This window comes from Talpa europaea, assembly GCF_964194135.1.
Source record: "Talpa europaea genome assembly, chromosome: 10".
NCBI classification, from domain to species: Eukaryota; Metazoa; Chordata; class Mammalia; order Eulipotyphla; family Talpidae; genus Talpa; species Talpa europaea.
Window position 1 is genome coordinate 65,277,371 of NC_140077.1, and position 19,397 is coordinate 65,296,767.

General features: G+C 58.6%; 2 protein-coding genes across 3 annotated transcripts in view; both read left to right on the forward strand.

Moving 5' to 3' along the window:
* The window catches only part of KLHL22 (kelch like family member 22), a 36,691-nt gene extending 35,590 nt beyond the window's left edge, over positions 1-1,101 (forward strand). The window contains exon 6 of the mRNA XM_084244837.1: positions 730-1,101. Coding sequence (XP_084100963.1) covers positions 730-1,095 — 366 coding nt within the window. The 3' untranslated portion in view covers positions 1,096-1,101. The remainder of the gene's footprint in view (positions 1-729) is intronic.
* A 5,982-nt stretch (positions 1,102-7,083) lies between these two features.
* SCARF2 (scavenger receptor class F member 2) lies at positions 7,084-18,178 on the forward strand (the record flags this gene model as incomplete). 2 transcript variants are annotated; one of them, XM_084245289.1, is made up of 11 exons in its annotated part: positions 7,084-7,330; positions 12,366-12,424; positions 12,509-12,610; positions 12,818-13,337; positions 13,450-13,668; positions 13,775-13,903; positions 14,562-14,665; positions 14,743-14,860; positions 15,059-15,189; positions 16,357-16,509; positions 17,289-18,178. In XM_084245289.1, exons 1-11 carry the CDS (start codon positions 7,161-7,163, stop codon positions 18,176-18,178), a joined length of 2,595 nt encoding a protein of 864 aa, XP_084101415.1. In that variant the 5' UTR covers positions 7,084-7,160. The 2 variants fall into 2 exon arrangements, with proteins under 2 accessions (XP_084101415.1, XP_084101414.1); XM_084245288.1 differs by having other exon boundaries at positions 7,146-7,330; positions 15,074-15,189.
* Positions 18,179-19,397: the final 1,219 nt, after the last annotated feature.

A 19,397-nucleotide genomic window follows, 5' to 3' on the forward strand; every position in this document is an offset into this window, starting at 1 on the left:
ACACTTACAAGTTCCAAAGATTAGGGCATGGGCTTCTTTGGAGGCTGATGTTCTTCCTACTATAGCTGGAGAGCCAGAGGCAGTTAAGTAAAAAGTAAAAGATTTCTATGGTTCTTAATACATATTGCCAAATTGTTTTCCTGCCATGTCAGAGAACTTCACTACACCTCCACCAGCACTGGGATTTATGACTTTTCTTACCCTAGTGGCTGCTAGTTAGTTAAAAATTCAGTCTTGGTGTTTTATTTTACATGGCTTGGATCAATAATAGATTAAATTTCTTTCCCATGTACTTGTTTAACGTTTGGACTAATTTAGAAGAGAACATTGATAGTCACTTTAGACAGCTAATAATTAGTAGCACAGTTTACCTGCACTTTCCTCTGGCGTTGGATGCCATGGAGAAGGTAAAGACAGTTATGTCGGGCTCATGTCCTCAGTTAGCTTCCATCTTGTGGAAGGGTGAGGACTGGTTCCCCAGGTTATGGAAAAATAACAGCATGCACACCTGGGGGCCATAGGCTCACAGAAGAGCCTGGAGTCAGCCAGTGTTAAGCTGGCCTATAAACAGGACATTTTGATCCTGGCCCAAGGCTCCCTCCAGGGGTAGGTTTGCCCACACGCCTGCCACATTTGTCAGCCTTGGTGTGAGTCAAGTGCCTGGCCAGTTGAATGTTGTCATCCCTGTCCCAGCGGGTGCCCAGCTTTATTCCAGTCTTGGCTTTACAGGTGGCCTGCTACAGCTGCACATCTGGGCAGTGGTCATCAGTCTGCCCACTCCCAGCGGGGCATGGTGAACCTGGCATTGCCGTGCTGGACAACAGGATCTACGTGCTGGGTGGTCGCTCGCACAACCGTGGCAGCCGCACCGCCTATGTGCACATCTACGACGTGGGGAAGGACTGCTGGGAGGAGGGGCCCCAGCTGGACAATTCCATCTCAGGCCTCGCAGCCTGTGTGCTAACCCTGCCCCGCTCTCTGCTCCTCGAACAGCCCCGAGGGACCCCCCACCGCAGCCAGGCTGATCCAGATTTTGCCTCTGAGGTGATGAGTGTTTCTGACTGGGAGGAGTTTGACAACTCCAGCGAGGATTAGGGCCCTGGGGCCAATGTTAGAGGGGAGAGATGGCAGGAGTACGGGGGCGGTGGGAACCCAGGTTGGCCTAGACCCAGAGTACTGTTCCCCAGGCTCCTGCCACCCTTTCTTCACAGCAGCCCCTCTGCTGGCCCGCTGCAGGTATTCATGGGGCTGCACCCCTGAGCTGTGGATTCCCCTATAGTGGGAAATGTTCAGAGAGGGCTGTTGTCCTCTGAGTTGACCAGACCCACTCCTCAACCTGGACGGGACACACCATTGCCAGCTGTCTCGGCCTTCCTGCTCCTTGGCTGGCCCTTGAAAGGTGCCTTCTCCAGTGGGACCTTGGGACTGCCACCAGGTGGGGAGCCGAGGCACACTGTGGGCAGGTAGGGTGACGAGATGAGCCATTATCCTGCCCCACAGCAGTGGCTTGAGTGACTGCGCGCTGCCAGGGGCCCGGGAGGTACAGAGACACATAAAGTTGCGTGAGACTGGTTCTAGTGATAAATATCCCCGTACAGCTGGGCTTTTCTAATCCCATCTTGTTGATAAATTAAATAAATCATATTACAAAAAGGTGTGATTGTTTCCCTGGAACTTCCTTTCACAGCTTGACCAAGGCTGCAGTACCAGAAGCACAGATTTCTGGAGTCAATGCTGGGGACAAAAGCCTGGTTTGGGAGCAAAAAGAGACAACAGGAGGCCCAGAGCCTGCCTCCATGGGAAGAGCACTGAGAAACCCCCCACTCCCACTGGACACTGGTGATGCGTGGTCCCTGGCCACCTGAGCACCAAGCTCTCTGGTGAGGAGCTCTTCTCTGAACTTCGGTCACCTCCAGTTAGCTAGCTCCTGGCTCTGAGTAAACCCGAGCCTGAGGGGTTCTGGAAGAAGCCTCAGCACCTGGGAGGGCAGCTACAGCAGGATACAGGGGCTGGACCTGTGGTCTAAAGAAGGGAGGGGGACCCTACTGAATGATTGGGAGGAGTTTGACAATTCCAGCAAGAACCATGGGGCCAGTGTTAGAGGGGAAAGATGGCAGTGGGAAACCAGGATGGCCTTTCTGGCCCTCTTGGGTCTGTGTGGGTGGTAGGAGGTAGGCTCTGGACCAGGTCATTCTTCACACATTGTCTTAGGGCCTCGCTGGTACAGTGGAGGGATCCTCTTAGGGCTATCAGTTAGGTGGGCTGGGGTCCTGGCACCAACCTCACTTCAGCATAATTGGGCATCGATCTGAATGCCTTCCTATCAATAAACACTGCAGGCCACCCTGCCTGGCACCTTAAACAAGTGGTTTGACAGGGCTGTGACTTCTTGAGGTCCTGCCCTCTTGTCAGCTGGGCAGAACATAGAGGGTGAGTGGGTTTTCTCTCTGTCCCCTGGTGCCTTCTAGAGCCTGCTGCCATGGGAGGGAGGGAGTGGGGTATAGCATGTGCTGCTAGCTGGGAAGAAGAGGGTGGGGAGACAAGAGCAGACAGGTGCTCTGGGCTCTTCTTTCTGGACCCCTTAAGGATTTAGGAGATGGCATGTAACACCAGTGGGAGCTTCTCTCTGTCCCACGGTGAGAAGTGACCTGCCTCATTGGCTTTTGGGGTCCGGTACTGCTGAGGTAACATGTCCCTGCTCCCTCACCCCATTGAGGCATTCTGTACTTGCACTTCATGGTGGCAAACCCATCATTGGCCCTGGTGAGTCTCTCCAGTGGGAGAGGATGGCCACATTCTCCAGGGTTGTCTCCCTGTGCCTGAGATTGCCATGGACTTGGAATAAAGACCCTGGTCTGGTCTCAGAGCCAGCACTTTCTGTTTCTGCCACCACCTTGCAGCCCAGGACAGCAGCTGCTGCAGACACCAAGATCTCTGGAGAAGAGGAGAGTTAGACATGCCTCCCACTCTCCTATGTCCCTGGCTTGGTGCCTTCTTCCTGCCCAGAGCTTTCAGTCCGAGGTGCACCCGATACCTTTCTAGGCCAGTGCCATTGGGTTGGCAGTGACCAGGCAGTGATCCAGGCTGATGGGGACCTGGAAGTGCAGCAAGCACAGAGGCTAAGCTACTGGATGCCTGTGTGCTTGTCTGCTACAACCTAGTGAATGTGCCACCATGCCCATGGAACAATGAGCCATGTTCATGGTCTTGCACTTGGTCAGTTTGGCCTCTGTGCAGACCTTTGCCTCTTCTTTCCTGAGCTCTGATTTGTGGCTGGACATATTTTATCCACCATGCCAGAATCAGTTCCTGTGACAAGACCCATAAACCCTTTAATCTGCTACTGCAAATGAACCACATTAGCCCCTTCTTGCAGGCAAATCTACTACCGCCCTAGCTGAAGACATACCCCTAGCCACATTTTAGTGGCATCCTCAGCTGCCTACTACTGCTGGTGCCTCAACTTCACACACCTAGACCACCTAGTGGTGGACTGGTGGCAGGAGCTGTGGACACAAGCCAACAATAAGCTGGCCAATATATTGGTCAAGCTTGCCACCAGCTTGAGGGCACTAGTGTTACTTGCTATGCAGCCAACCCAGGGCCTATGAATTCCAAGCACTTCCTGTGCCATGTTCTGGAATGGCAGTGCCTGCTGACTTGGCTGGTGCAGAGGGCACCGAGGTGAGGCATTTAGACACCGTTGTACTGCGCTCTATAGGAGGGCACTGAACCTCTCAGTCGATGGTACTTTGCCAATTCCTTTGTAGAGGAGGTGCCCCCATGCTGCCAGGGATGGCCTGCATTCTCACTAGCTATGTGAGGCCAGCGAAAGACTGGCAGGGCTTAGGCCTGGGGAGGATGCCAAGACATGGAGACTCCCCAGTCTGAACTCAGGGGTCCCATCTTCTCTGAGCAGCCCCCAAACCCAGGAGCCCACAGTGTCTGAACCCTACCCCAGCCCCCAGGACTCACCAGACTTGTCTAAGGTCTCACACCAAATTCTGGTTAAAGCTGAAACTGAGCCCCAAACTGCCTAATCCCCTGACTGCAGTGCTTTTCCCATGGTACTTGATGGCCCTGGCAAACTAGCTGCAGGCCAGGCCCTAACCCTCAGTTGGGCACTGAAGGATTTGCAATTTTAACCTCCATGATTATTTTCTGGGGCTTGAAGTTGTGTCCTGAACACCTTTCATAGATGGAAATAATGGTTGATCATTTCTTCCTGAGAATGACGGCAACCCCTGATTGAGAGATAGGAGGTAATGTGCCAGACACTTTTCAGGAATTTGAATTCATATTTCCAGGTTCCATCCTTGGTGGGGCTGATCAGTTCTGGATAAGGGCCTGGGAATTTACAATTTGATGCACTGCCAGCATTGAAAGTTACTGGATCCTTAGCAACCATGTAGCCTTTTGCAGAGGCAGGATTAGGCTGCAGAGGTAAGGACTTTACCCAAGGTCTCACAGTTTTGGAATAAGGCCTGAGATTTGAACTCATGTGGTCTGATTGCAGGGCTTTCTGCTATAAGGTGGGTGCTGGGAAGTGAGGCAGGACAGGGTAATTGTTATTGAGACAGCCCATGCAAGTAGAGCTGCTTTCCCAGGATGCTATAGGGCTGAGACCAGTGATCCCCACCCCAGTGCAATACTTCCTTCCCCCAACCCTCCCCCTCAAAAAAAACAAAAAACAAAAAACACTGAAACATTTAGGAGGTGTTAGTGATGGGTGTGAGGGGTGGACATCCTCTAGGTAGTACCCTTTACCAAAAAAAAAAAAAAAAAAAAAAATTAAGGTAAGGAGCAGGTCTGGGTGAAGGTGTTGGGAGTTTAAGGTGCCTTTTCATGAAATCAGTCCAGTTGGGGTGAGTGTCCCCTCCAGCCCCATGGTCTTTGTTTCTCAATCAGGGGCTGGGCTGTCGCAAGCTTCTAGGATGGATACTGCAGTTACATGGACCTCTGCTGGCCTCTGTTAGTGGCAGCTAATGTGTGCCTCCCTGGGAGGGACCCCAGCACAGGGAGGGCGCTGCTGAGGTCAGGGTCATGCCCAAGCCGAGCTGCCCAGAAGTGGTTGGGCTGTTTACTTGTGCCAAGAAGTGTTTGCATTTGTGACCACACAGTTGCAACTTCCCCTTCCAGCCCACCCCCGTCACCCACTGCTCTAGCCACTACCCTGCACCAGCACTGTTCAGGGAGGGGCTCCTTGCCACCCTCTGCCAGCCTGCGCTGTTAGCCCTCTTGCCCAGATACCCACAGCCTTGGGCCTGTCTGTGGCCCTTGTTACAGACCCCCTCTTCCAGCCCCATACTCCACTGCTGTTGGCTCCTTCATACAGCTGAGGAAGGAAGGGACCTTTCCTGAGAAACTGCCCTCCTGACTCCTCAGGTCCTTCCCCTGCTTAGGCTGCCCTGCCAGTTCTCAAGTCTTCAAAAGACAAGTGCTTCCTTGCCCATTTTGTTCCATCCTCAGGCCTGCTCCTTCCTGCTCCACAAGCACTCCTCTGCTCCCCAGACCAGATTTCCTGCAACCCTGCTCCCGACTGGATTCCTCTCTTCCACTATCCCCTCACCTTTCCGGTTGCTGCCGCTCTGATTTGTACTATCTCCCTACTCCTCATTCAAGAGCTCCCTAGTCTCCAGCCCTCACTTCACTGTCTGGATTTCTCCCTCTGATGAGAACAACAGTCTTCTCAAAGATGGTCCCTTTCCCAGGCTCCCCAGCTCCCATTCTCCCTTGACAGGATTGGGGGGAAAAGGGGTGTCTCAGTGCATGAGCTCTCCCTTGGCCTCCTATTAAAGTAAAGCCCTACCTGTGTTTACCTCCACTTTCTATAGGCGCCATGCCTGGGCCATGCCTGGTCATCTCTCTAACTCCTCCAAAGCAAACCCCCTCCCGTCGGCCTCGGGCTCACACGGTCTCCCCACAGACCTGAAGCATCCTGCAGCAGTTCCTTTGCAGGCTTCTGTTGCACTGGGTGCTTAGGTGGATGTGACCCCACATTGGAGCACTTCAAGGGCTCACTGTGGGGGAGCAGAGGCCGGTTTCCGGCCTTGAAGTGGGCTATCTGTGGGCCGCCCCAACCCACTTGTTCCTAGTGTAACAGGGTGGTCCCCAGGAAAGGGGGAGGTTCCCTGCCCCACCCAAGGGAGGGTGGAGCTGAGCAGGAAGAGAAGAAGCAGCAGAAGAGAGGGAGGAAGGAAGGAAGCTGGATGGAGCCAGAAGGAGACCTGGAGGAGGCGCATGGAGCCTAGAGACACGTGAAGAAACTGCGCTTGTCTTTGGGTTGTGGACTGGGTGACACAGATGTGGGTGAGACCCGTGGGGAGGGGACAATGGCAGCTTTTATCTTGATGTTGATTTTGCTCTTTTCCTTCCGGGCTTGTCCAGTTGTTTGTGACCCTTTTCTGTGGGTCCCCACTGGAAGATGCTTTAGACTCATGGCAGGCTTTGGGGCCTTGTTCTGGGCCAATCCCATTTGGATGGACTTTTACCCACGAGGGGACGGGTAACTTTGGGTGCTTCATTTAGAAACTAGACTCTGCCTTACCTGTATTGTTTCCTAGTTTTATTAAAGTTCCTTCCCATTAAAGTCTCCTATGTTTTGTGTTGATGCGGCGGATGGCAGAACCCATTTAGAATAGGCAGGGTTGCGGGGTTTTGGGCTGACCCTCTCCCTGTCCTATAACACTAGGAGCTAGAGACCTGAGGAGAGAAAGGGGGTGACACCCTCATCTCCCCCTCAACTTCCCGCACCGGCTTTGGCCGCTCAGTGAAAGCGCGGTACGGCCTCTCCAGTGGGGTGTCTGGGGAGGGGAGGAAAGGCGCCGAGGCTGGGGAATTTCCTCGGTGGCCCCGAAGGTTCCTCCTCTCCTAACGCTCGGAAGGCCTGCAAGCTCGCCCCGAAGTTTGCCGGCGGCCGCGTGGGGGCGGGGGCTGCGTGGAGGGGTGGTGGCACGGCCGGAGGGTGGGGTCTGGCGCTTGGGGCGGGCGCTGCCGCCTGGCCGGCCGCGGCTGGCCCGGGATCAGGGAGCCGATGTGGAATTTCCTGCCCGGCCCGGCGCCCCTCCTGCCGCCCCCCGCCCGGCCGCGCACTCCGCTTCCGGCCGCTCTCGCTGCGGCCGCACCCGCGCCCGCGCCCGCCCGCGCCTGCCCCGCGCCGCATGGAGGGCGCAGGGCCCCGGGGGGCCGGGCCGGAGCGGCGCCGGGGAGCCGGGGGGCCGCCGCCGCCGCTGCTGCCATTCCCGCTGCTGCTGCTGCTCTGGCTGCTACCCGGCCCCGCGGCGCCCCAGGAGCTGAACCCTCGCGGCCGCAACGTGTGCCGCGCGCCGGGGTAGGAGCCCGGCCGGACGGGGGGAGGGGGCATGCTCGGGGCGGGGGCGGGGAGGGGCTCCCTGGACCTCCCTGAGCCAAACTCGCCGGCCCCTTCGACCGGGCAACCGGCCGGGCTGCTCCAGGCGGAGCTGGGCGCCGTGCCACGACTGTGCATCCGAGGATGCCCGGGGCGAGAAGTCGGCTGCGGGGAGAACAGAAGCAGTGGGCGCCGGCAGGATGACCCGGTATCCGAGAGTTCAGATCCAGAAAGAGGGACCCTGATCCGGATTGTGAAGGCCATAGGGGAAAGCCCGGGAAGAGCTCGAAACAGAAGGAATGGCATGTGCAAAGCCCCCGGGCACGAGTGTGTCTCGGCCAGGAGGGAGGGTGAGGGTCGAGGGGAGATGGAGAAGCTCCTCGAGAAGTGGGTGCTGAGGACAGACTTGTGTCTTAGAGTGCACGCGGCTAGGAGCGTGGCGATGGAGGTGGGCAGGGAGGAGCTAGTGCCCCGAGGGGCCCAGAAGCGGGAATCGAAAAGACAATGATGTGCACTGGGTGGAGAGGATGTGGGTCTCTCAGGTGGGGATACTGGGCGCACCACAGGGCCGAGCAGAGGTGGGGCGCTAGGAGGAGCGGCTGGGGGACCCAGCAGGACAAACAAGGGACAGGCCCTGGCCAAGGATGGCAGGCCCAGGACCTTCAGAGGAGGACGGTATCGCCGGGCGTGGGCGCAGGGGTCAGAAGACCTAGTTGGCAGGTCAGAGGCAAGGGCGATGTCAAGGGCATCTCCCGCGCCTGGGCAAGGAGCTGGTGTGCGAGGGGTGCCTTGGCGCGTGTTAAAGTGCGCCGCCCGAGCCCGAAGCTGGAGGGGCGGCTACGGGACTCCTAGCAGGGTCCCCTCGGGGCGTCCTGACCCACCCGGCGGGAGGAGGCCGCGTCTGGGGGCTTGGCGGTCGCGGTAGACAAGGAGCTGCGCGGGGTTTCCGAGCTCGGATCCCGAGGCGCGCAGACCCCTCCCCGCTGTGAGCCCCGCCTCCGGGGCGGGGGCCAGCCTGGCCCGCCATCTGCTTCGCATCCACACTGCCGCCGCCTCCCGGGCCTGCTTGGCCCCAGGAATGCAGCGGCGGTGGCGGGCGGGGCGGTGCCTGGAGGGAGGGAAGGCGCGATCGGCGCGAGGCCGGGTCTATGCCTCAGCCCCGCTTCCCCGATGACGGTCGGTGCCGGGAGATCCCGTGGCAGGCGCCAGCTGTCGGGAGCCTGAGCCTGTCTCTCCCGTTCCTTGCCTGGAGACTTGGCCAGTTCCTGGTGAAGACCTGGCCGGTTCCAGTAGCCCAGAGCCAGGGTTTGGGTTTCAGATCCTGGTGCCACCTCTCCCCTCCAGTGTGGACCTGGGCCAACCACTTGCCCTCTCCAGGCACCTCTGCCTCTGTGAAGTGGGCTTGGTGATGGTGCCCCTACCTCTCAGAGTTGAGGATGACTGTGATCATGTGTGTAGCTCGTTAATGGGAAGCACAGTCACTCTGGGCACTGCCTACCCAGGGGCAAGCCATCTCTTTAGTCATCTTCCTAAGGCTACAGGTTAGTCCTGGAAATGTTCCCACAGTGGGTCTCTTCACCCCGGATGCAGGAGGACCAGGGGGGCGTGCACTCATTTAAATCCCATGCACTTACTATGTCCCAGGCCTCACTTTGTTCAGGGATATATATATACAACAGCAGGAGACAATCATCCCTGTTCATGGAGGAGACTGACAGCTAGTCATCTGACATTCAGCAAGTGCTGGGGCAGAGGTGTTGAATTGAGAAGGACTGGTTCCTTTAGGGTGGGCTGGGGAGACCCAGACAGGTAATGAGTGTTGGCCTCTGTCTGCAGGGCCAGTGCAGAGGGGGGTTGTTAGAATTCGGGGAGGCCAGGAGGAAGATGGTACAGAGATCAGAGCATGGACGTGGCCAGATCACAAGGACTCTGCCCACTGTTGAGAATTGGGCCCTTTCTCTGAGGCTATGGGTACCCCTGGGCACAGAGGAAGGCTGGGGTCTGATCGCTTGGCTGCCAGGTGACCTGGGAGCTGGAAGGCAGAAGTGGGGCCAGTTAGGAAGTCAATGAGGAGAAACCAGGAAGCGCGAAGGTGGTTCCCACAGGCTAAGCAGGGCAGGAGAGAAGTGGTCCATCCATCCAACATCTAGTATGAAAGGTAGAGCCAGGTGTTTGTGGATCTGGTGTGCCCTACACAAAGTGAGAGCAGAGTCAGGGATGCCTGCAGGGTTTCTGCCTTCCAGCCTGGAAGGGCAGGGCTTACCCGAGATGGGGAAGACTCCAGGTGGGGCCAAGAGTTCAGTTTGGAGGGGGAGGGTCTGCTGCAGGGCCCCGGGCATTGTCAGTGTCTTAATGGGATACAGTGAGCTTCCTGAGGAAATTATTGTGGACAGAGGAGAGGAGAAAGCTGAGGAAGAGCGTGGGAACCTGAGGAAGTGTATTGGGAGCTGGGGGGTGGACTGGGAGGAGAGCAGGGCAGGTGGGGTCCCGGATGTCATGGCAGGGATTGAGGAGAGAATGGGAACAGATACTGGCATGGTGAGCAAGCAGAGGTGTTGAATTGAGGAGGGCTGGTTCCATTAGGGTGGTCTGGGGAGACCCAGACAAGTGATGAGGTTGGCCTCTGTCTGCAGGGCCAGTGCAGAGGGGGGTTGTTAGAATTCGGGGAGGCCAGGAGGAAGATGGCTGAGCTCTTAGGGAGCTTGCTGCAGTGGCCTGGGCAGGTTTAAGATCACAGTGGCTTTGTTTGCAATAATAGTAACAGTGATCTCTAGAGGAGCAGCCTGCAGCGTGGCCTCCTTGCTCAGGCATCTGGGCCCAGGCTGTGGCTTGGCTCCCAATCTAGGTCTTGCTGACTTACTACTCAATGTGGGAATAGCCCCCTGAACCAGACCACCCTTCTCCAATTTCATAAAAATCTCAATTTCATAAAGTTTTGAGGTCTCATCAGAAGGAAACGTGGCTGCGCACAGGCTAATCCTTATGTTCTTGGTGAACCCACATGGGCTTCATCCTGCAGGCACATGTCAGCTCTGCTGGGGTGGAGTCTAGTCACCACCACTCTGGGGGGAACTGTGAAATCAGGTGTTCCCTGGAACCTGCTCAGCATGGATGGAGACCCTGACTACAGCTTTGACTGAGCTCTTAGTTCATAACAAACACAGACTCCATTCTACACATAAGAAGTCTGAAGCTAGAGAAAGCTCCATGCCCAAGCAAGTAGCCATAAAATCTAGCTAACTGTGGTCCTAAAAACCAGGCTCCTGACTACAGAGACTCAGGGCCAGTCTGTCCAGGGCAGGAGCTGGTTCTTCCAGCAGGCCAGTCATGCCAGCAGGCCATCTGGGAGGGCTGCCTGTAGGAGGAACTTGCAGCTCTCCACCTAGAGACCCCGGCTCAGAACTGGCAGAAGAGGTGGGAGGGTGATGGTCTCGCATACTTGGGTCTCCCCACAGATGGGCACCTCTGAGCCCTAGGGTAGGGCTGGGTGGGTGCAAATTTTGGGAGCAGGAAAAGTCAGGACTGTTTTATGTTCCTGTCTCTGATTTCCAGTTTTATTTGTGGAAAATAAGCTAGGCTCATTCCCCGCAGCTCTGGGTTTTATGGGTTCCACACCTTTGGCTTGAGGGAGAATCAAGCCCTTTCCAAGAGAGGGGTCTCTCTCTGGGCGTTGGGGTGCCATGTGGAGTATGGTGAATGGTTTGGAGCTGGAGAATTGTTGGAGCATATCTTTTGTGGGCCATGATATGGGGCAGACTTTCTCTTCCTAGCTGTTTCACCCCACCAGGGTCCTCAGGTCCCCTCCTAACTTCCTCCTACCACTACATCCTGGCTCCAGATTCAGATCCTTCTGAACAAGCACATTCCTTTTCTTTAAAGTGTGAATGTCTGTACTCCTTAGGATTTGGGTGAAGTTCCATATCTGATGAGACCCTGTGAACCTGCATGTACAGCCTGAGTATCTGTTCCTTCCCAGCCTCCTGTGCCCCCCAAATGTAGGCAGACCCTAGTTTAGCCCTTGCAGTTCCTCTCTGTTGCTTATGTGAGGACATCCCAGCTCAGCCCTCACCTGCACCCTGTCCAATGATAATGGGTTCATCTGAAAAGGACCTTCAAGCCTGTGTCTACATACCCTACCAACCCATGGTTTTGGAGACCACATGACCTGCCACCCCCTTTTGTGGGTGCAACAGTCATAAACTATAACCTTCTACCAAGGTAATGTCATATATGTTGTAAAACCAAATTAAATAAGATTGTAAAAAGTATAAATAGATGCTTTAATATCTTCTTCCCTGCAAGTCTTGTCCTGGTGCTTAGAAGTCAGTTTTACTTTCCTTCCTCACTTGCCCCTCCAAACAATTCGCTGTGTTTACACCGGCTTGCCTATCTGCCTTTGGCTTAGCTCGAATTGGGCCTGCAGTTGTGTCCTGGTCCTGCCAGTCCTGGCACTGTTCAGTTCACCTCACATCTGGATCCCCTCACCCATTTGGCTGATCCCCTAGCTTCCAGAGATGCCCTGGACCCTTTTACTTGAGCAGGTCCTAGAGGTTGGGGAACCTCTCCCGGGCCCCACCTCACTGCTGCCTCTCCTGGGACACCTGGGCTCTGTTTTCTCATGTCTAGTAGATGGGGATGAGGACCCATGGGAGTTAGGTGGGGCGGGGAGGGGGGGTAGGGGAAGAGTGGAGTAGGGGGGTGGTGAAGTCGGAGGGGGGGTTTCAGGTATAAAAGGCACTAACTAGGAAGTTCCTGGAGGTTAGCTCTACTGGTAATCTGCCTTCTGTGGCCTCCCAGAGCCAGTGACAGGAATTTGTGTATGTCTTACTCAGGGAGTGTCTGAACCTACAACAGAGCCTGGTGGGCTTTGGGAAGGACACAGGTCACCACCTCCCAAGGGCAGTATGGGAACTTTAGAGGCAAAGAGGTCTAGTGGACTTTGCTGCTAGCCTTGCAGAGCAGGGATTGGAAGAGGGTGCAGGAGAGAGTCAGGCTCAGGTGCCCTCTCTGTCTGCAGCTCCCAGGAACCCACGTGCTGCACCGGCTGGAGGCAGCAGGGGGATGAGTGTGGAATCGGTGAGTGGGGCATCTTGGAAACCCGGGGAGAGGGAAGGGCAGGTGGAAACTAGACAAGGCAGTCTGGACCCCTTTCCTCTGCAGCGGTGTGTGAAGGCAACTCCACGTGCTCGGAGAACGAGGTGTGCGTTCGGCCAGGCGAGTGCCGCTGCCGGCACGGCTACTTCGGTGCTAACTGCGACACCAGTGAGCGTGGGTCTGGAGGGTGCTGCTAGTGGGATGAGGTCCTAGAGAAATAGGCGGGGCCTGTGAGTAGGGTGGGGTTTGGTCCCAGCACACAGTCCCGTTTGGGGGCGGTTCCCCAAAGCCGGGGGTGGGACGCGGGCAGGTTCAAGCTGGGTCTGGGCTGTCTCACGAGAGTCCCCGCTCTGGTCCTCTCACTCTCCCCTGTAGAGTGCCCGCGCCAGTTCTGGGGCCCCGACTGCAAGGAGCTTTGTATTTGCCACCCGCACGGGCAGTGCGAAGACGTGACGGGCCAGTGCACGTGTCACGCGCGGCGCTGGGGCGCACGCTGCGAGCATGCATGCCAGTGCCAGCATGGCGCGTGCCACCCGCGGAGCGGCGCGTGTCGATGCGAGCCTGGCTGGTGGGGCGCGCAGTGTGCCAGCGCGTGCTATTGCAGCGCCACGTCGCGCTGCGACCCGCAGACGGGCGCGTGCCTGTGCCACGCAGGGTGGTGGGGCCGCAGCTGCAATAATCAGTGCGCCTGCAACACATCGCCGTGCGAGCAACAGAGCGGCCGCTGTCAGTGCAGGGAGCGCACGTTCGGGGCGCGCTGCGAGCGCTACTGTCAGTGCTTCCGCGGCCGCTGCCACCCTGTGGATGGTACGTGCGCCTGCGAGCCGGGCTACCGCGGGAAGTACTGCCGAGAGCCGTGCCCTGCTGGCTTTTACGGCCTGGGCTGCCGCCGCCGGTAAGCACAGGCCCGGGGCTGAGGAGGGTGGAGGGAGCAGGCGGGCCGCGGGTGCCGGGGGTCGGGGGGTCAGCGGCTCCCGGCTCCGCCTAGCCTCCCGCCCCTTTCCCAGATGCGGCCAGTGCAAGGGCCAGCAGCCGTGTACGGTGGCAGAGGGCCGATGCCTGACGTGCGAGCCCGGCTGGAACGGCACCAAGTGCGACCAACCGTGCGCCACAGGCTTCTACGGCGAGGGCTGTGGCCACCGCTGCCCGCCATGCCGCGACGGTCACGCTTGTAACCACGTCACCGGCAAGTGCACGCGCTGCAACGCGGGCTGGATTGGCGATCGGTGAGCAGCCTGAGCCCGCATCGCAGACCCCCAGCCCTGGAGGGCACAGTGATATTTGGGGTCCATTCGTCCCCGTTTTATTGACGCCTCCTCCCTGCCTTCCGAGGTGCGAGACCAAGTGCAGCAATGGCACTTACGGCGAGGACTGCGCATTCGTGTGCTCTGATTGCGGCAGCGGCCACTGCGACTTCCAGTCTGGGCGTTGCCTGTGCAGCCCTGGTGTCCATGGGCCCCAGTGAGTGCCTGGGGACCCAGAGGGGCTAGGGTGGGGACGTATCTGATCCAGCGCTCTAGTCAGAACCCAGGCACTGACTGCTGTGGTGGCCAACGAGGTGGGACCCAGACTTGGTCCTCAGCCTGAATTAACCCCACGCTCACCCCACTACCTCAGGGAGTGACAGCCCCTACCCCACTACCTCAGGGAGTGACAGCAGGCTCTTTGTGGGCAGTTTCCTGCCTCGGTGTGGAGCCGGCAATCCAGCGAGATCTGGCGACCAGTTCAGCCTGTGACCAGTGGGCTCCTGAGGACTGTAGGGCCGAGGTGACTCTGAGCTGGTAGCGTGAGCAGGCACCTCCACATATGGCCAGGGGTCTGATCTGGCAGCCCCTCCTCCCATGTACACAAGAGTCTACAATGCAGCCCCAGAAATGGGCACAGCAGCTGGGTGACCACGGCCAAGCCTTCCCTCAGACCTCCTCCCTCAGGTTGTGCACACATCCATTTCCAAAGTAGTGATCGCCCAGTGTGCCAGGGTTGGGGGTGTGGGGGTGGACTTCAATTCCTAGAGAATGGAGCTAGAGAACCCGCCCTGGGACCGGGGATGGCTGGCAACAGGGCGTGGAACCGGAGCCATCAAGCCGCTGTCGCCCTCCTTGATCCTGCGCCCCCGCAGCTGTAACCTGACGTGTCCGCCTGGACTCCATGGCGTGGACTGTGCCCAGATCTGCAGTTGCCATGAAGACTCGTGCGACCCGGTCACCGGTGCCTGCCGCCTGGGTGAGTGGGTGAGGGGAGTTCTGTCGGGGGTGTGGGAGAGGAATGTGAGCCAGGGCTCATCCCGCGCCCCCTTACAGAGACCAACCAGCGCAAGGGCGTGATGGGCGCCGGCGCGCTGCTCGCCCTGCTCCTCGGCCTGCTGCTGTCGCTGCTCGGCTGCTGCTGCGCCTGCCGCGGCAAGGACCCCGCGCGCCGGTGAGGCCCCACGCGGTCACGGCTATCCCCAGGGTTGGGGCCGCTTTACCTGGCCGGGCCGGGCGGGTGCTCCAGCCCAGGCCCCGCCTCTGGAGTGTGGCCCCGCCTCTCTTTCGCTCAGGGCCCCCTGCGGCGTCGGGGCGCTGGAGATCCGGCCGCCCTCCCCTGGCCTTGTCCCAGCCCCGCCCCTTCATTCAGGCCCCGCCCCCGCAGGGAGCTCTCGTTGGGGAGGAAGAAGGCGCCGCAACGACTGTGCGGGCGCTTCAGTCGCATTAGCATGAAGTTGCCCCGGATCCCGCTCCGCAGGCAGAAGCTACCCAAGGTCGTAGGTAGGGTTGCCGGCATGGGGTCTCTGGGGAAAAAACCTCCCGATGCTGGAGGCTGCTGGGAAATGAATGTGAAGGGGTCGGTGTAGGAAATGGGGAACCTTGAGTGTTTGGAGTGAGGAGATGCAACCAGAGGGAGGGATAGAGGGGGTGCGGGTGACCCTGGGAGTAAAGCAGGAGTCCCAGGCGTGTAGGCAGGTGTGGGGGCTGTGGGAGACCTTGGGGCCTCTCTTTGCATCATTGGAGCAACCCCCTTCCAGTCTGTAAGAGCACACTGTAAGCCCTAGAGGGGAGCTGCAGGTGCACTTGGGACTCCTACCTTGGGAATGAGCTGGAGGATGCGCTCTGGATCCTGCACTGTTTGGATACTCTGCAGCGCCTGTGTTCTTCCTGTGAAGTAGGCGGGCTGGTATCTTAGCCCCCACCCTACCTCGGAACCCAGGTGTAGGGGGCAGTACTGCTTCTCTTAATCTGTCTGCATGGCACACACCAGGCATGGTCTCTCTTGCTCTCTCTTTCCCACCTGTTTCTCAAGATGAGGGGGAGGAGATAAAGTGTCCTAGGAGGTAAAGATCAAGACAGCTGAAAAAACCTCTTGGCTTTCTTGGAGAAAACCCAGCAGAGTGGAATTTATGGACACAAGTGTGGGGTCTGGACCCCACATCCCATCTGTGGAATGGGAGACAGACCAGTCAGCTGTTGGGATCCCCCATTATGGGGTATAGCCTGCTGAGGTAGGCAGAACCAAAGAGCAACCTGGTCATTGCAATTTGGGCTCAAAAATGTTCCAAATGCTCCCTGGGTGCCAGGAGGCAGTGTCTGAAGCATGACTTATAGGCCTGGGTGGCCAGACCCAGCCAAGTGTTCTCCCTAGCACTATCTCTTTCCCTAACACATCTGCCAACCCTTTACAGGATCTGGCTGCACACAGTAACATTGAACCTTTATACGTATAAATGTTGTTCCTTCCCTCTCTTTACTGGGTTCACCTCTACCCATTTGTTCTCCAGTCCTGGTCTAATGTCACTCCACTGTTGAATTGTTTGTCCTACCCACTGTCTTAGGGTAGGGCTGGTCTTGGTCACGCCATCGTTTGTGGCAGGAGGGCTAGTGAGGGCACAGGCTGGAGCAGGGTGGGGTCCCTGGCAGCTATGACTCCCTCCTTCCCAGTGGCCCATCACGACCTGGATAACACACTCAACTGCAGTTTCCTGGAGCCTCCCTCAGGCCTGGAGCAGCCCTCACCATCATGGTCCTCCAGGGCCTCCTTTTCCTCCTTCGACACCACTGATGAAGGGCCTGTATACTGTGTGCCCCACGAGGGTGAGTACCACTCTGCCTGAGCGTCCTTCCAGCCCAGTGAAAAGTTCTAGCTAAAAAAAATGTGCTAGGGTACAGACAGCATCAGGGAGAGGGGTGGTGATGCTGTTTACTGGGGGTTGGACACAGCTGATGATGCAGAGCTGGATTTGAGCTGTTCGGGGCCAGGCTGGGTTATGTCTGGGGAAACAGGTGAGCTCCTCTGCCTCTAGCCAGAGCCCAGGCTCACCTCTGGGGGACATCAGCAGAGAGAAATATTTGGGCCTGTTGGGAGGTGGCAGAGGAGAGGGTAGGCATAAGGGGTGAGGAGGTTCTATAGGATATGGGGGCACACTTCGCCTGAAACCTTGGTCCATAGACACCAGGAAGGAGACTGGCTGGATTCTGACCTCTCTTGAGTGACAACTCTCTGGGTGACCTTGGGCAGGTGACTAACCTCCAAGCTTCATAAGCTTTATTTCTTAAAGAAGGATTATGAACCCCCTTAGAAGTGTTTGAGGTCAAATTTGATGATGGTGACCCCCCTCCAGAGGGGTGTGGTGGGGGATTTGTGCTAGGCCAAGGTTGGGGCTTCAGCTAGACATGGTGCTAACACCCTAGGCCCGGACTCTGCTCATGGCACTGGGATTGGAACTAAGCTTGTGGTGGATGCTATGGGTGTGCCAGCAAGTCTGGACGCAGCTAGTCGGGTAGAAGAGAGGCCAGGGTTTGCCCACTACGGCTGGTTGGAGCCCGGCTCTCCCAGGAGAGGGTGGGTGACAGATCTGCTCTTTCCTTGTCAGAGGCGACAGGCCAAAGCCAGGATGTGGAAGCCCCTACCGGCCCTGCGGAGCCGTCCTCCCCTACGTCCTTGACCACTGCAGAGTGCGTGGAGGAGGCGACCCCCCTCCCCGCGTCCTCCGACAGTGAGCGGTCGCTGTCCAGCGTGGAAGGGCCTAGCGGGGCGCTGTATGCGCGAGTGGCCCGGCGCGAGGCCCGGCCGGCCCGGGCCCGGGGGGATCCTGGAGGCCTGTCGCTTTCGCCCTCGCCTGAGCGCAGGAAGCCGCCGCCACCCGACCCGGCCACCAAGCCCAAGGTGTCCTGGATCCACGGCAAGCACGGCGCCTGCTCACCCTCGCCGCCGCCGCTGGGCCCCGAGGCCGCGCCCGGTCCCAGCAAGAGGAAACGGACACCCAGCGATGCCTCCGCGAGGCCGGAGGAGCAGGGCTGCCCCCAGGCCCGCGACGCGGCCGCGCGGCCCCCGGGGCTGGCGGAGGAGGGGCCGGCCTTCGCGGCTCCCTCGCCGCCGCGGGCTCGGGCGCGGGGCCGCGGCCCTGGAGTCCCGGAGCCCACGGACGCTGGCGGAACCCCGCTCAGCGCGCCGGAGGCCGCCTCCATGCTGGCGGCGGAGCTTCGCTGCAAGACTCGAAGCCTGGGCCGCGCGGAGGGGGCCCTGGGCGCGCATGGGCCGCGAGAGAAGCCGGCGCCACCGCAAAAGGCCAAACGTTCGGTGCTGCCCGCCTCGCCGGCTCGCGCGGTCCCGGAGCCCAAGGTCCCGGGGGTCGAGAAGGAGGCGACTGGCCCACCTGGGCCTGACACCCCCCGGAAGAAAACCCCCATTCAGAAACCCCCGCGCAAGAAGAGCCGGGAAGCGGCGGGCGAGCTGGGCAGGGCCGGCGCGCCTACCCTGTAGCAGGAGGCAGCCCGCGGTGCCCGCAACTTCCCTCGGCTTCGCAAAGCTGCTTGTCACCCCGCGTTCCGTGCTCTCCGGACCTCTCCCAGGATGTCTCTGAGACAGCCCCCCCACCCCCCCTACCCCCTACCCCCGGGCACGGGTAGCCTGGAGGGAGGCAGTGTCTCATTGGCTCAGGCCCCAAATATTTGGAGTCTTGCCTTCTGGCCGGAAGGCTCAGCCCATTGGTCAAGGCCTATGGTTGTCTACTGGGCGACTCCCCACTGGCCAAGTAATTGAAGCTCTGAGCAGCCCCAGCAGCCCGAGCAGCCCGGCTCTCAAAGGCCCAGGACTGCGAGGGTCCTACCTAGAGCCCACCTCTTGCTGGCCGAACCTGCACTTGACTGGGGCTACTTTCTCATTGGCTGAGGCCAGAAGCACTTCTGCCCCGCCTGCCTCTCATTGGCCAGGGCCTGGTGCCTCTGGCTGGAGGCTCCTTTCCTTGAACCTGTCCTGGCTACTCCCCCGGGCCCAGTCCCAGGGCATTTGGTTACTGGGAGCTGGGGAGGAGGGCTGGTCTCTGCTCCTCAGGGGGCTCAGTGACCCTGGACTTGGCTGTCCCACCTCTGTGGGCACCTCTGTGCCACCAGCACTGGCCCTTCAGCTATCAGCTGGTTTTGATGGCCTCCCACCACCCACACACACATCGGAATCCAAGGGACAACTCCAGTGGCCTGAGGAGATGTATTTATAGGCCCCAGGATGGGCTCATCCCAGCAGGGGCTTGGCCAAAGCTTTCTTAATAAAGTGCCTTAACCCCACCCCTCAGTGTTCTGACTGCTTCCCATCTGCTGGGCCTTGTACAAGTAAGACTGTCCCCCAAAAGAAATTGCATGTGCCCTCTTCCAGCCTGCATTCACACCCTACACCCCCACCTAAGTGGAGCCTGGGAGCCCAGTTATGGTTCTCTTAGGACCATGATAGACATTGGTGGTGTGCATTTGCCCTTCATTCATTTGTGTGTCAACCTTATTGGGCACCCACCTTGGCATGCCTCATCCTGGACTTGCCACCTGAGACAAACAGAGGGGGCGGAGTCACTTGACTGCAGATAGCTGGTGTGGGGCTGCTTCAGACCTGCACTTTCACCACTGACAGCTGCTTTATGCTGTGGGCTCAGAATCATTTGTTGTGGCTGGGGCGGATCAGGGACCGGGACCAGAGGGCATTGGGCCATGGG